This window comes from Chelmon rostratus, chromosome 13, assembly GCF_017976325.1.
Source record: "Chelmon rostratus isolate fCheRos1 chromosome 13, fCheRos1.pri, whole genome shotgun sequence".
Lineage (NCBI taxonomy): Eukaryota > Metazoa > Chordata > Actinopteri > Chaetodontiformes > Chaetodontidae > Chelmon > Chelmon rostratus.
This window is the reverse complement of record NC_055670.1, coordinates 559610-570156: the sequence shown is the minus strand read 5'-3', so window position 1 is coordinate 570156 and position 10547 is coordinate 559610. Positions and strand designations below refer to the sequence as shown.

The following is a 10547-nucleotide window of genomic DNA, read 5'->3' as shown; positions in this document are numbered from 1 at the left end:
CAAAACATCACTATGCAGCACAAGTGCATCCTCACAGAGCCCCTTGCATAGCTGTAGACCCATTTCTTTGAGATGCAGTTCACTTTCATGTCATCTGTTATTTGCTATACGCCTCATTCTGGATAGTTTCTTGCATATCCAACATCTACATATAACTGTAATAAATCTCATACCTTTATTCATTTATCTTTCATGTTCACTTCAGCTCGGTCCAGTTCAGTGCAATCTAGTTCATTCCAGTCTGGTCTAGTCATGCAGTCACTGACTGAGGAGATCCAGAGTTTCTCTCGGACGAGACTGAGGAAGCAGTGCACCCGTGTGACAGCACTGAGTGGCCGTCGCATCATTGAGACCTGGAAGGGTTCTATGATCACTGTGGTTGAGGACCCCAGCCCCTCAGAGAGGATGCTGGGATATATCCCTGACACTTCCTGGGACCTGCAGGTTGGCAGCGTCAAGTCTTACCTGCTTCTGGGTGAGTGAATATGATACATAATGACAACACAGTAAAGCATTGTCAAACAGATGCTGGCCAGTCGTAGAGGTGTGTCACAAGGCAACCCTCCCAACCCTGTGTGAACAAACAGAAATGGACTTCCATCAAAAAGTCCACCATCAGTAATTGTTAATTAAGTTTTGTGTTGAAAAGGTGCACTGCACACTGCACTATTCTGTTTTAATACATGACATTCTATACATACTGTACATTACGGTGTGATAAGTGAGTTTACAAGTGACTTGTCACTGCAGTAATGGTGGCATGTCTACTTCCACTTACAAACCAGATTACTCTTTAAGAAATTTTAAAAAAGAAGCATGACCCCCTTGCACCTGCTCCAGTTGTTGGATGAGTCCCTCCCTTCCCCCTGCCCTGTTCTGGAAACCACCTTCGGTCCACCAACACAGAAAACTGCCAGCTCAAAGTAATGGGTAACATGAGCACAGACGTGGGGGAGGACAGGGGTAGATGTGACCTATCAGGGCTCACTGGTTCACAGGTGAAACATAAATGACCCACTGATCTGCGGGAGATGCTGTGCATGCACATAGTGGGATGCCCTTTTCAGGTCTTCTTTTTGGCTTACCATGGACAGGGTCTTATGTCAAAACACTTCAAAAGACAAATCCTGAATTAGCAGCGAATTGACTGTGTGTGTGTGTGTGTGTGTGTGTGTGTGTGTGTGTGTGTGTGTGTGTGTGTTTGTAGGTTCTCAAGATGCTGCACATGACTTTGGCACTCTGAGAAAACACAAGGTGAGGTTCATTTCCTATTGAACTAAAGACAGTTATTCAACAGTCCTACATTCTAATCTGCCATTCTGCCTTTCAGATAGATACTGATAGCAAGATAGACACACAAACATTGTTATTTAAGGATAAGATATGAAGAAGATGTAATTTATATACTGTAGGACATCTAGTTAAAACTAATTTGTAGCCTTCATCCCTGGTTAGGCTTTTAATTTAGATTAAATAAACCAAACAAATAAGTGGATAAAACAGAATCAGGATGAAAACAAAAGGGCAAATATAACAGACTGGGTACATCTTTATATGCATATTTCTGTGTTGTATACAGTATGTAAGCATAGACATGACAAGTGAATCCACTTAAAAGTTATTTAGTGTTTCTACCTTAGTGAATTGCTCTTCTTTTACTTTCGATGTGCTTTAACAACAGTGACCAACATATTTTAGCAGAGATTCATTTAGTGTGTCCATTCACCCACAAATGAATGAAATTCAAGTTGCAGATTCAACAAAATGTGAAGACATAGTGTTTATGGGCTGAGGTTAAATAACTATATTATACTCATTCAGTGGTGTGACAACAGAAACAGAAAAAATATGTGCATGGGACCCATAACGTGAATTTAACTGCACTAACACTGTGTTCGTTCGTCTGTCTGTGTGTAGCCTCACAGGTGACTATATGGCAGTTAAGAAGACAACTTTCTGTCATCTCAAACATTTTCTGTGATCACACATTTAAATACCAATAGAGACGATGACACAGCACAGCTATGTTATGGTGATTTTGTCAGACAAGGTCATGACCATGAATGAATAAAATATCTCACTGTAGACAGAGTTCTCCACTGAAATCATTTTCACATGAAAACAACATTTTAAAATTAGGAGGTTTAGGTTTAGGCTTAGAATGTAGACCTGGCCTTTGACATGTAGCGACTGTGTCAAAAGGGAGTGAAAACTGAGCAAGAACAGCTAAGAGGGTAGGACTAGGAAATAAATCCCATAAAGACACTACTATACTGTTATTAACTGCCTGGATGTTACTGTTACTGTCATGTGATTCCTGTTTGTTTGTTTGTTATTCTGATTTTATGGCTGTGCATCAACTTCACTCCAGGATTAGCAAGAAAAAGTGTCTTCTTCCTCCTCCTCCTCCTTTTCTTCCTCAGGTGTCTCACATCCTGAATGTGGCCTTTGGGGTGGAGAATGTGTTTCCTGACCTGTTCATCTATAAGACTGTCAGTATTGTGGATCATCCTGACACTGATGTGCTGCTTCACATCCAGGACTGTTGTGACTTCATCCAGCAGGCTCGCAGTGAGGTAACACATTAGTCTCATTACTACAGATTATATCAATCCTCTATCACTAATTTGCCAATCAATCTATCAAAACATTTGATCTAGAAAGTCTGTAAAATGTCTCATGTCTAAAGTGATTCTTTAAACTGCTCGTCCATAACACCAGCAAGAAGCAGAAAACACAGAAAAGCGACAAATACTCAATTTTGAAAAGCTGAAATTTGACACTTTGACATGTTTCAATATTTTCTCTCCTTTCCTCTCCTCCCCTCATGTTTTATTAAACTGCACACATATCAGATCTCAGTGTCACAACCTTTTAGCAGCAAAGCCTGCAGCTCACCATAACATGACACCACACACACACACCCACAGACAACCCCCCCAACACACACACACACACACACACACACACACACACCCAACACACACACACACACACACACACACACACACACACAAACTCACACACCGTGAATCATGTTTCTGTTTGTGTGGCATATGGTAATTCCAGCCCTGATAATCAAACTGATGCTTTTGCTTTGAAATGCAGGATCAGATTACCCAGTAGGCCATCTGGCTGGTACTGACCTTCAGTGTTCATGATTTTTAAATTTTGACATGAATATTCAGACATGCTTTAGATAAATTGTGGTGTTTTTCTCAAAGTTTGGAGTCATGAATTGCTCCTATTTTGAGTATTTATTTTTTAGTTGTTGGATCCTCTACAATCAAACATTTGAGCCAAAATCAAACAAGTTGTGTTTGTTTCATGGCAAAACATCAAACTTGTCGTAAAGGTCTCTGGAGTACAGTGGCCACACCAGCTCCAACGGTCTGAACATCATTGATTGACTCACGTGCTGCTGGTGGTGGAGCTAATCCTCAAACCCGCTCAGGATCTCCAGGCCATAGGCACTGAGAGTTCACTGTTCAGCCAGACCAAGCCAACGTTTGTTCACAGATTCATAATCAAATCCACTATTAAAGAGAGGCAACTGAAGATCGCAGACAAAAGTTACACCAGCGCAGCCAAGAAGCACTCTGTAAATGCAGCCATTTTGCTAACTTATTTTGGAATTTGTGCCTTTATTTTGAAATTACCAAAAACAAAGTTGTGACTGTTAGCTCCATAAGCTTCACACTGAGACTGAGACCCACCTGTAGCAGCAATGCAACCTCGTTAGTTCGGGTTTAATAACTCTGTTTTCCAGAGTTTTTCACTACAGCTGTGTGTATGTAAGTTGGAAGAAAGGTTTATTTTTGTGAGACGCATTTTGGTGGTGACGATTACCTTGGAGAAATGTAAAAAAGATGAATCTGCCATTGAAGAGCTGTTGGTTTTAGCTCATGGCTAAGAATGTTTTTTTCAGAGTCTTGTGATTATACATTTGCCTTCCAAATTTGCACGTCTAGGGGAAACATACAGCCGGCGTTGCTTTGTTGAAATTTTCTAGGGGCGCTATCAAGCTAATTAGCCACATCCAGCCCAATGACCAGCATCAAATCAAAGGGTTTACCAATTCTGATGTGTGTGCAAATTTCATGAGTTCAAGGTTATTTTCTAGTCCCCCAAAAACAAGTACAAGGTCTATCATGTAGGAGAGTAAATTTAAAGGGGATACAATCAAACTGCTAGGAGAAGTACGTTATAATGTACCGACTGTAACTTCCTGTTGCCAGTAGGTGACACTGCGAATTTGACTCAGTTTCATCATAAAATTGTCTTCAGGTTGGGACTCTTCAATCATATGAAGATTGGTGCAGATTGGATTGTGTACAGCTGAATTAAAACAAGTTGATTTTTCATTGCGAAGCATCCAAATTTACCACGCTGCCATGGCAACACTGCCTGACCAAAAATTACAATATTTTCCATAGAGCATCATCAATGTCTTAAGGCTATTCTGACCCCTTCGTGGTGGATTTGGTCACCCTGCTAGCAGGAGGAAATTAAAGTGTAAAACATGTCATTTCCTGTTGCCAGTGGGTGGAGCTATGATTATGAGTGAATATTGTCATACAGTTGTGTTCAGACTGGGAGTCTGATCATACATGTGCAGTTTGGGGTAGATCGGACAATGTACCTTGGAGTTACAATGACTTGATTTTTCATGGCAAAATGCACAAATGCCAGGCCGTTCAATATTTTGCAGGAATGAGCACAACTTTTCATCTTTAAGGTCTCTAGAGTACACTGCCCAAATTTGAAGTTGATCTGATGAATCCTGTGGGAGGAGTTAGTTAAAATATGAGCCCTGCAAAAGGCCAGAAATAAGTCACATTTTGACATTAATTTCATTTAATTTAATTTGGCTGACTTCTTATGGGCTTAAGGTATGACTTCAATAGACTTTTCTAGACATGGTTAATCAGCCCACCAAATTTCGGACATCCAGGTAAAATGTGGGGCTGAATTATTAAAATATTCTAGGGGGTGCTATAGAGCCAACTTGCCACGGCCATTCCTGCGGCCCAAATCAGTTTATGATTTTTACCAGTTCTGACGTGAAAGTGGTCCCTGAATTCAACACACATGGGTGACAAATGTCACGTTAATGCGTCAGGGCGCCTCTCAGCAAAACAAAACTAGATGTTGTGCTTAACATGGGAAAAGAAGGATTATTTTTTTGTCGAGGTAAAAGGCAAGCCAGTGTGCCTGCATTAATTAGTTTGTGGGGACGTGCTCACAGTGATGAAAAAGGCTAATCTCAATAGTCACTGCACCTCGAAAAGTGCTAAACTGGATGAGCTCCAAGGACAAATTTACTTGGATAAAGTTAATGCTCCTCAGCTGAGTTTGGATGCTGAACAAGCAGCTTTCACAAGACCAGACAGAGACAATGGTATGCATGCAAGTTTTGCATGAAGAGCAACAACCAACTACTATGAGCAGTTCTTTCTAACTTCTGACTCTTGCAAAGACTCAAAACTGACCCAAACCTGGAAAACCAACTGCGAGTAACATTATCATCATCAGACACATCAAATGTTAATCCCCAGGGGAAGAAGCCTAGTCCATCCTGAAAGTGATCGTTGATGATCTTATGAGTTCACCTGTCCTACATTATTCTCCAGCCCCATCCTCTCTCCTCTGTGGGTCCACCATCAAACTGCCCATTCCCTAGTCTGGCAATTTCCAAGAATAAAGATGCTTGCGACATGCTTGCACGACTATGGGAGGTAACTGTGGAATTGTCTGAGAATCACTAAGATGGTCTAATACATGCAAGAGGCATCACTTACCCTAGTCAAAGTATATTTATTTATACTGCACACTGCCCTTTCATGTGCTTATGTGAAAAGCCTGAAGCAGAAAGAGCATGGTTCTGCTCTTCCATGTGCTTACATGGAATGGCTATAGCAGGGAGAGCAGCTGCAAAGACCCCATAGGGAGCAGAACAGAGCAGGCATTAATGACAACAGAAATGACATTGATTAAGTCAGACATAGCATAGGTGGAGCTGGGTTTTAAATGACTTGCAGATGAAGCAGCGAGAGTAAGCAGGCTATGACTACTGAAATAGAGCCAGCTGTTTGAGATGTGCCAGTAGAGTGCCAAGCAGAGAATTAGCTGAGCTGTCAGCTGATGAGGGCTGGTTTGAGATCAGCTGAGCCATCAGCCAGTGGAGCTAGAATGTGAATTGTGCTTGACCTCTGTGGCCTGCTTAAACTTGCACTATACTTCATTTTTGTTGGCAAACTGTTGTATGGAGTCCCAAACTGAGTATCTTTGTTTGCTTCCTACAGGGTTTTTTTTTTGTTGTTGAGATTTAGACTAATTTATTGCTTCATTGGTAACTGAACTGTGTGCTATGTATTGAGTGCTCATGCCTCTTTGGTGGAGGTCTGAGAGCATTCTTAGATACTAGTCTTATTTTCCATGTTTTTTCGGAGTCTGTTCACATTGATATAGGTGCATAAAAATGGCATTAATTTTGAAACAAAGTTTGAACATGTTGTGTCTAGGATGTGATTGGTCTGCAGTGATGTTTCCTGCCTGTTTTCTGACTCTGGACATCTATAATTTCTAAATGGAGGACAGGTTGGCACCAGTGATTTTTCTTCAGTCTTACTGTTGTAGTATCCGTCAGTAGTCTGTCCTGTTTGGTGGCCGATCCAAACCGGACAGTGATGAATGAACAGAGAACAGATCAGCAGCTCTTAAGGCAGGTTGAACATCTGGAGTTGGCACCGGAAGTACATCTTCTACTGGGCCTTTTTTGATGATACAGTCAATGTTGGATTCCCACCTGAGGTCCAGGGAGACTTTGGAACCTGAAGGTTTCCACAGCAGACACAGTGATTTTAAGTATGGTGACAGGGGTTGGGGGTCTTCTCCTTAAGTCCTGCACCAGAGGATGAGAAGAGGCTAATGACTCTTGTGTCATCTGCCAATGACTCTTGTGTCATCTGATTGTGTTGATTGCCGAGCTGAAGTCCACACACGGGATCCTTCTATTTGTCCCTGGGGAAAAAGGTGTTGCTTGTATTGCATTGACTGCATCATCCACTTGCCTATTTGTGTCACGTTATTGAATTCTTCAGTAGTAAGCCATGTTCTAAGCAGGATCATGTAGAGTGAGCAGGTTCCTATGGAGAAAGAAACCCCAACTCGAAGCAAATGGCCCTGTTTGAGATTGCATAGGCCCTCTCTAACATCAAGAATTGCACCACTACTGTGCCTGGTATTTAACCTCTGAAACTCTCGCTCAAACCTTTCTGTTATAGAAGAATAGCTCTTTCCCAATGTGATTAACAAAAAAGACAAGGTGCTAGAATAACTGCTGGACCAACAGAACCAACAGAGTCTGAATTCATACATTCAAAGCCCCTCTTGGACTCTCCACCTTGACTAGCTTGCCTGCATCTGATGTCCCCACACGGACTCAGCAGCTGCCAGTTCACGTGCAAGTAGTATATTATCAATTACATCAATTGTGATTCTTAATTTGCCACCACTGTTACCAGCTGCTTGAATTGGGGTGATTTATCTGCAGTAGACTTTCCCTGCCAAACTTCCTTTATTTGTTCACTGTGTCATGGTACTATGGTAGAAGCGCAAAAATCAAGGGAAAATGATCAAATAAACATGATCTGCGCAAGTCAACTAAGCTCAGGAGGCAGAAATGTGACAAACGCCAAACGCAACATTGGGAATGCATGCTCGCCATAAATCCTGAGTAATGCTTGTCGAATACTGCTGAAGAAGCAGAAGAAATGTAGCCAATTCCTCACTAATGGATAAAACTGCAAGCACAAAATGAAGATTACCAGCATTAATCCTCCATATTGTTATTGGGCTTCAACTTCGTGTTTCTGTGCATATTGTTAAAAATGACCTGACATGTAAATAAATGCTCCAGGTCAAGCCTCAGGACAAGCCTGTGGGAAATGCCTGAGTTGCAAGCACACAGAGAGCCTGGGCAGACAGCTGCATCAATTAAAATGAGACTGCATCTGATAAAATTTGTCAGCAAAATTCCTGTCAAAGCAAACATAAGATAACATTTCCATAGAGACCAGATTATGCTGAGGCCATAGTAGCAATGACATTATTCTTACAAACCATAATGTAACCGTAATGTACAGCAAATATAACATTAGTCATACTTCTGTGGTTATTTTGGTGAAATTAATGCAAAAGCAGATTAGAAACACATACAGAAAATATTTCTACAGCTACCACCGACACATGTGCAAATTACATCTCTGTGCACAAAACGTTTTCACACTTGGACAACATTTTTCTACAGCTCCACAAACTTGAACTTTTGAGATTTTTTTTTTTCAACTGCACACAAAAGGGGATATACAGCTGCAGGCTATGAAATTATGTGTGAACATCATGATATAGAGGGTTACTTACACACAAATACTACTGGTTAGTAACATCTGTTTGTAGTCAAAAGAAAAATGTCATCTTGCTTATTGCTTCCATATTTTTCCCCTCTTTTTCTATTAGCAATTTCACTGTCATATTTTGATGTTACTATGCAAAGCTTTGTGGGGTTTTCCCTTAAGCAAAGTCAGCAGAGATGCTGAGATGGAAACTTACAGAAGTATGTGCGTGTGACAGAGAGGACATTGGAATTGGGCCAGTAACTCAACAAAAACCATATTTGTATGATATTGGTGTATTTCAGGAAAATCAATATGAACAAACTGTGAATAATGAGGATTTCTTTATTTTTCTTACTAACTTTAACTAATACTAACTGCATGCACTATGACTTAAACTGTAGCCACTTGGGGGCAGCAGAAACAAGTTGTGAGCACACCATCTCATCAGCTTTCAAGTTGATGTGGTGAACTCAGCAAACATAAATGTAGGTCCAATGTTCTTTCTCTTTTAGCTCTGTTTATGGTCTGTACCAACTCCTGGGGGAAATATCTGGCTCTTTATCTGCTAAATGCCACAATATGTTCACCAGCTAGTCTCTTACTGTGTGTGTTTTTAGGGCCAAAAGTGATGCTATGAGAGCAGAGAGACTGAAACAAAACAGATTTAGGTTCATCACTATGGGTAACCCTTTTTAAATGGTCTTATTATTTTCAAATAGCCATTTAGTATGTTGTTGTTATAAAAATCTGATTATATTGACGTAAAAGTTCATAATATTTCTCCACTACTGTTCCAAAGTCAAAGGTTATAATAGTTATGACAGTAAAGAAACAGAAACACAGAGATAGTCTCCAGCTATAAATGACATCAACATCCTTTAATCAACCTATTTATATAACAACAAATGTGATTACTATAAAGTGAAATATTTGCTTGCAATGACAAATCCAAAGAGAATTGTCACCAACTCCTAAGTCTGTGTTTCCAGCAGCAGCAGACAGCTGTTTTGAGCAAGAAGCTCTGATAAAACCACTGTACACTCCCTATTCAGCACCAAACAACAGACACAGCAATAAGCTGTTGAAGAAAGTGAAACATTCAGAAGCTAATTTGCTAAATATTTTTTAGAAACCAAAACAGTGTTAAATTACAGTGAATGTTGAATTTAAATTAATTAGTTAGACACCAAAACAACTCCAATAGGATGATGATGTTTCTCTTTTTCTGCTGGATGTGTTAATAGGCTACTGTTGCTGACACATTTGCCATAGCAATCAATGAGAAGATAATATTAAGACACTATTTTTCATCTTCCTGTAGAGGTTTTCTGCCCCCAAGTGGCTGAAATCTATTGATACAGCTTTAAAATGATCATTTACCTCTGATTCTTCCTCAGAAAGGCGTAGTATTGGTCCACTGCAACGCTGGCGTGTCACGGGCACCAGCAGTGGTGATTGGCTACCTGATGTCATGTGAAGACCAGTCCTTTGATGCTGCCCTGTCATTGGTCAAATCAGCTCGGCCTGCCTCATCCCCTAACCCTGGCTTCCTGGAACAACTGAGGAGCTACAAAATGCATACAATAAATGGATCCAAACACTGAAACAGGAAGAGAAAATGTTCAAGGTAGTTTGACAGTTCAAGAACAAATAAGTTTAATTTAAATTGATTTTAATGAGAAAATGCAGTCATTCTCAAAACTGAAAGAGCTATTTTACTAAAACACTATTTGAGATTTTTACAATGTAGGAATATCTGACAGAAGTGTTTTATTGAAAAACTGTATGGGATTTTGATCTGGTTCTGCTCTGGTTTAATGATCCAGAATAATCAGACCAGGCGATTGTCATGCCCTCCACCTCTGGCTCCACCTCCAGCGGAGTTTCTCCCTCTCTTCTCCTTCTCCCTCTTTTTCCATACAGGTGACGGCAGACAGGGAGAGTGGCTGAGCGTGGGCAGGTGCAGCAGATGATCAGTGATCATTGAGTGTCTCCAGCTGCGGCGGGGAGTGGTTCTGCCTCTGTCATTGTTTCAGCCTCCCTTAAAAGATGCCAGCAGACCACTACACGACGCCAGACCGTAAACTTACCTCGTGTCAGTAGTATTGGCTCTTAGTGTTTAATCTCAGTCACAGTCGTAGCTTTTGT

At 40.8% G+C, this 10547-nt stretch overlaps 1 protein-coding gene across 1 annotated transcript; it reads left to right on the top strand.

The window, feature by feature from the left end:
- The first annotated feature begins 252 nt into the window (after nt 1-252).
- Nucleotides 253-10003, top strand: dusp19a (dual specificity phosphatase 19a). Its single transcript, XM_041951422.1, has 4 exons — nt 253-475; nt 1208-1254; nt 2424-2576; nt 9797-10003. The coding sequence occupies exons 1-4, from the start codon at nt 253-255 to the stop codon at nt 10001-10003; spliced, it is 630 nt and encodes a 209-aa protein (XP_041807356.1).
- The last annotated feature ends 544 nt before the right edge of the window (nt 10004-10547 follow it).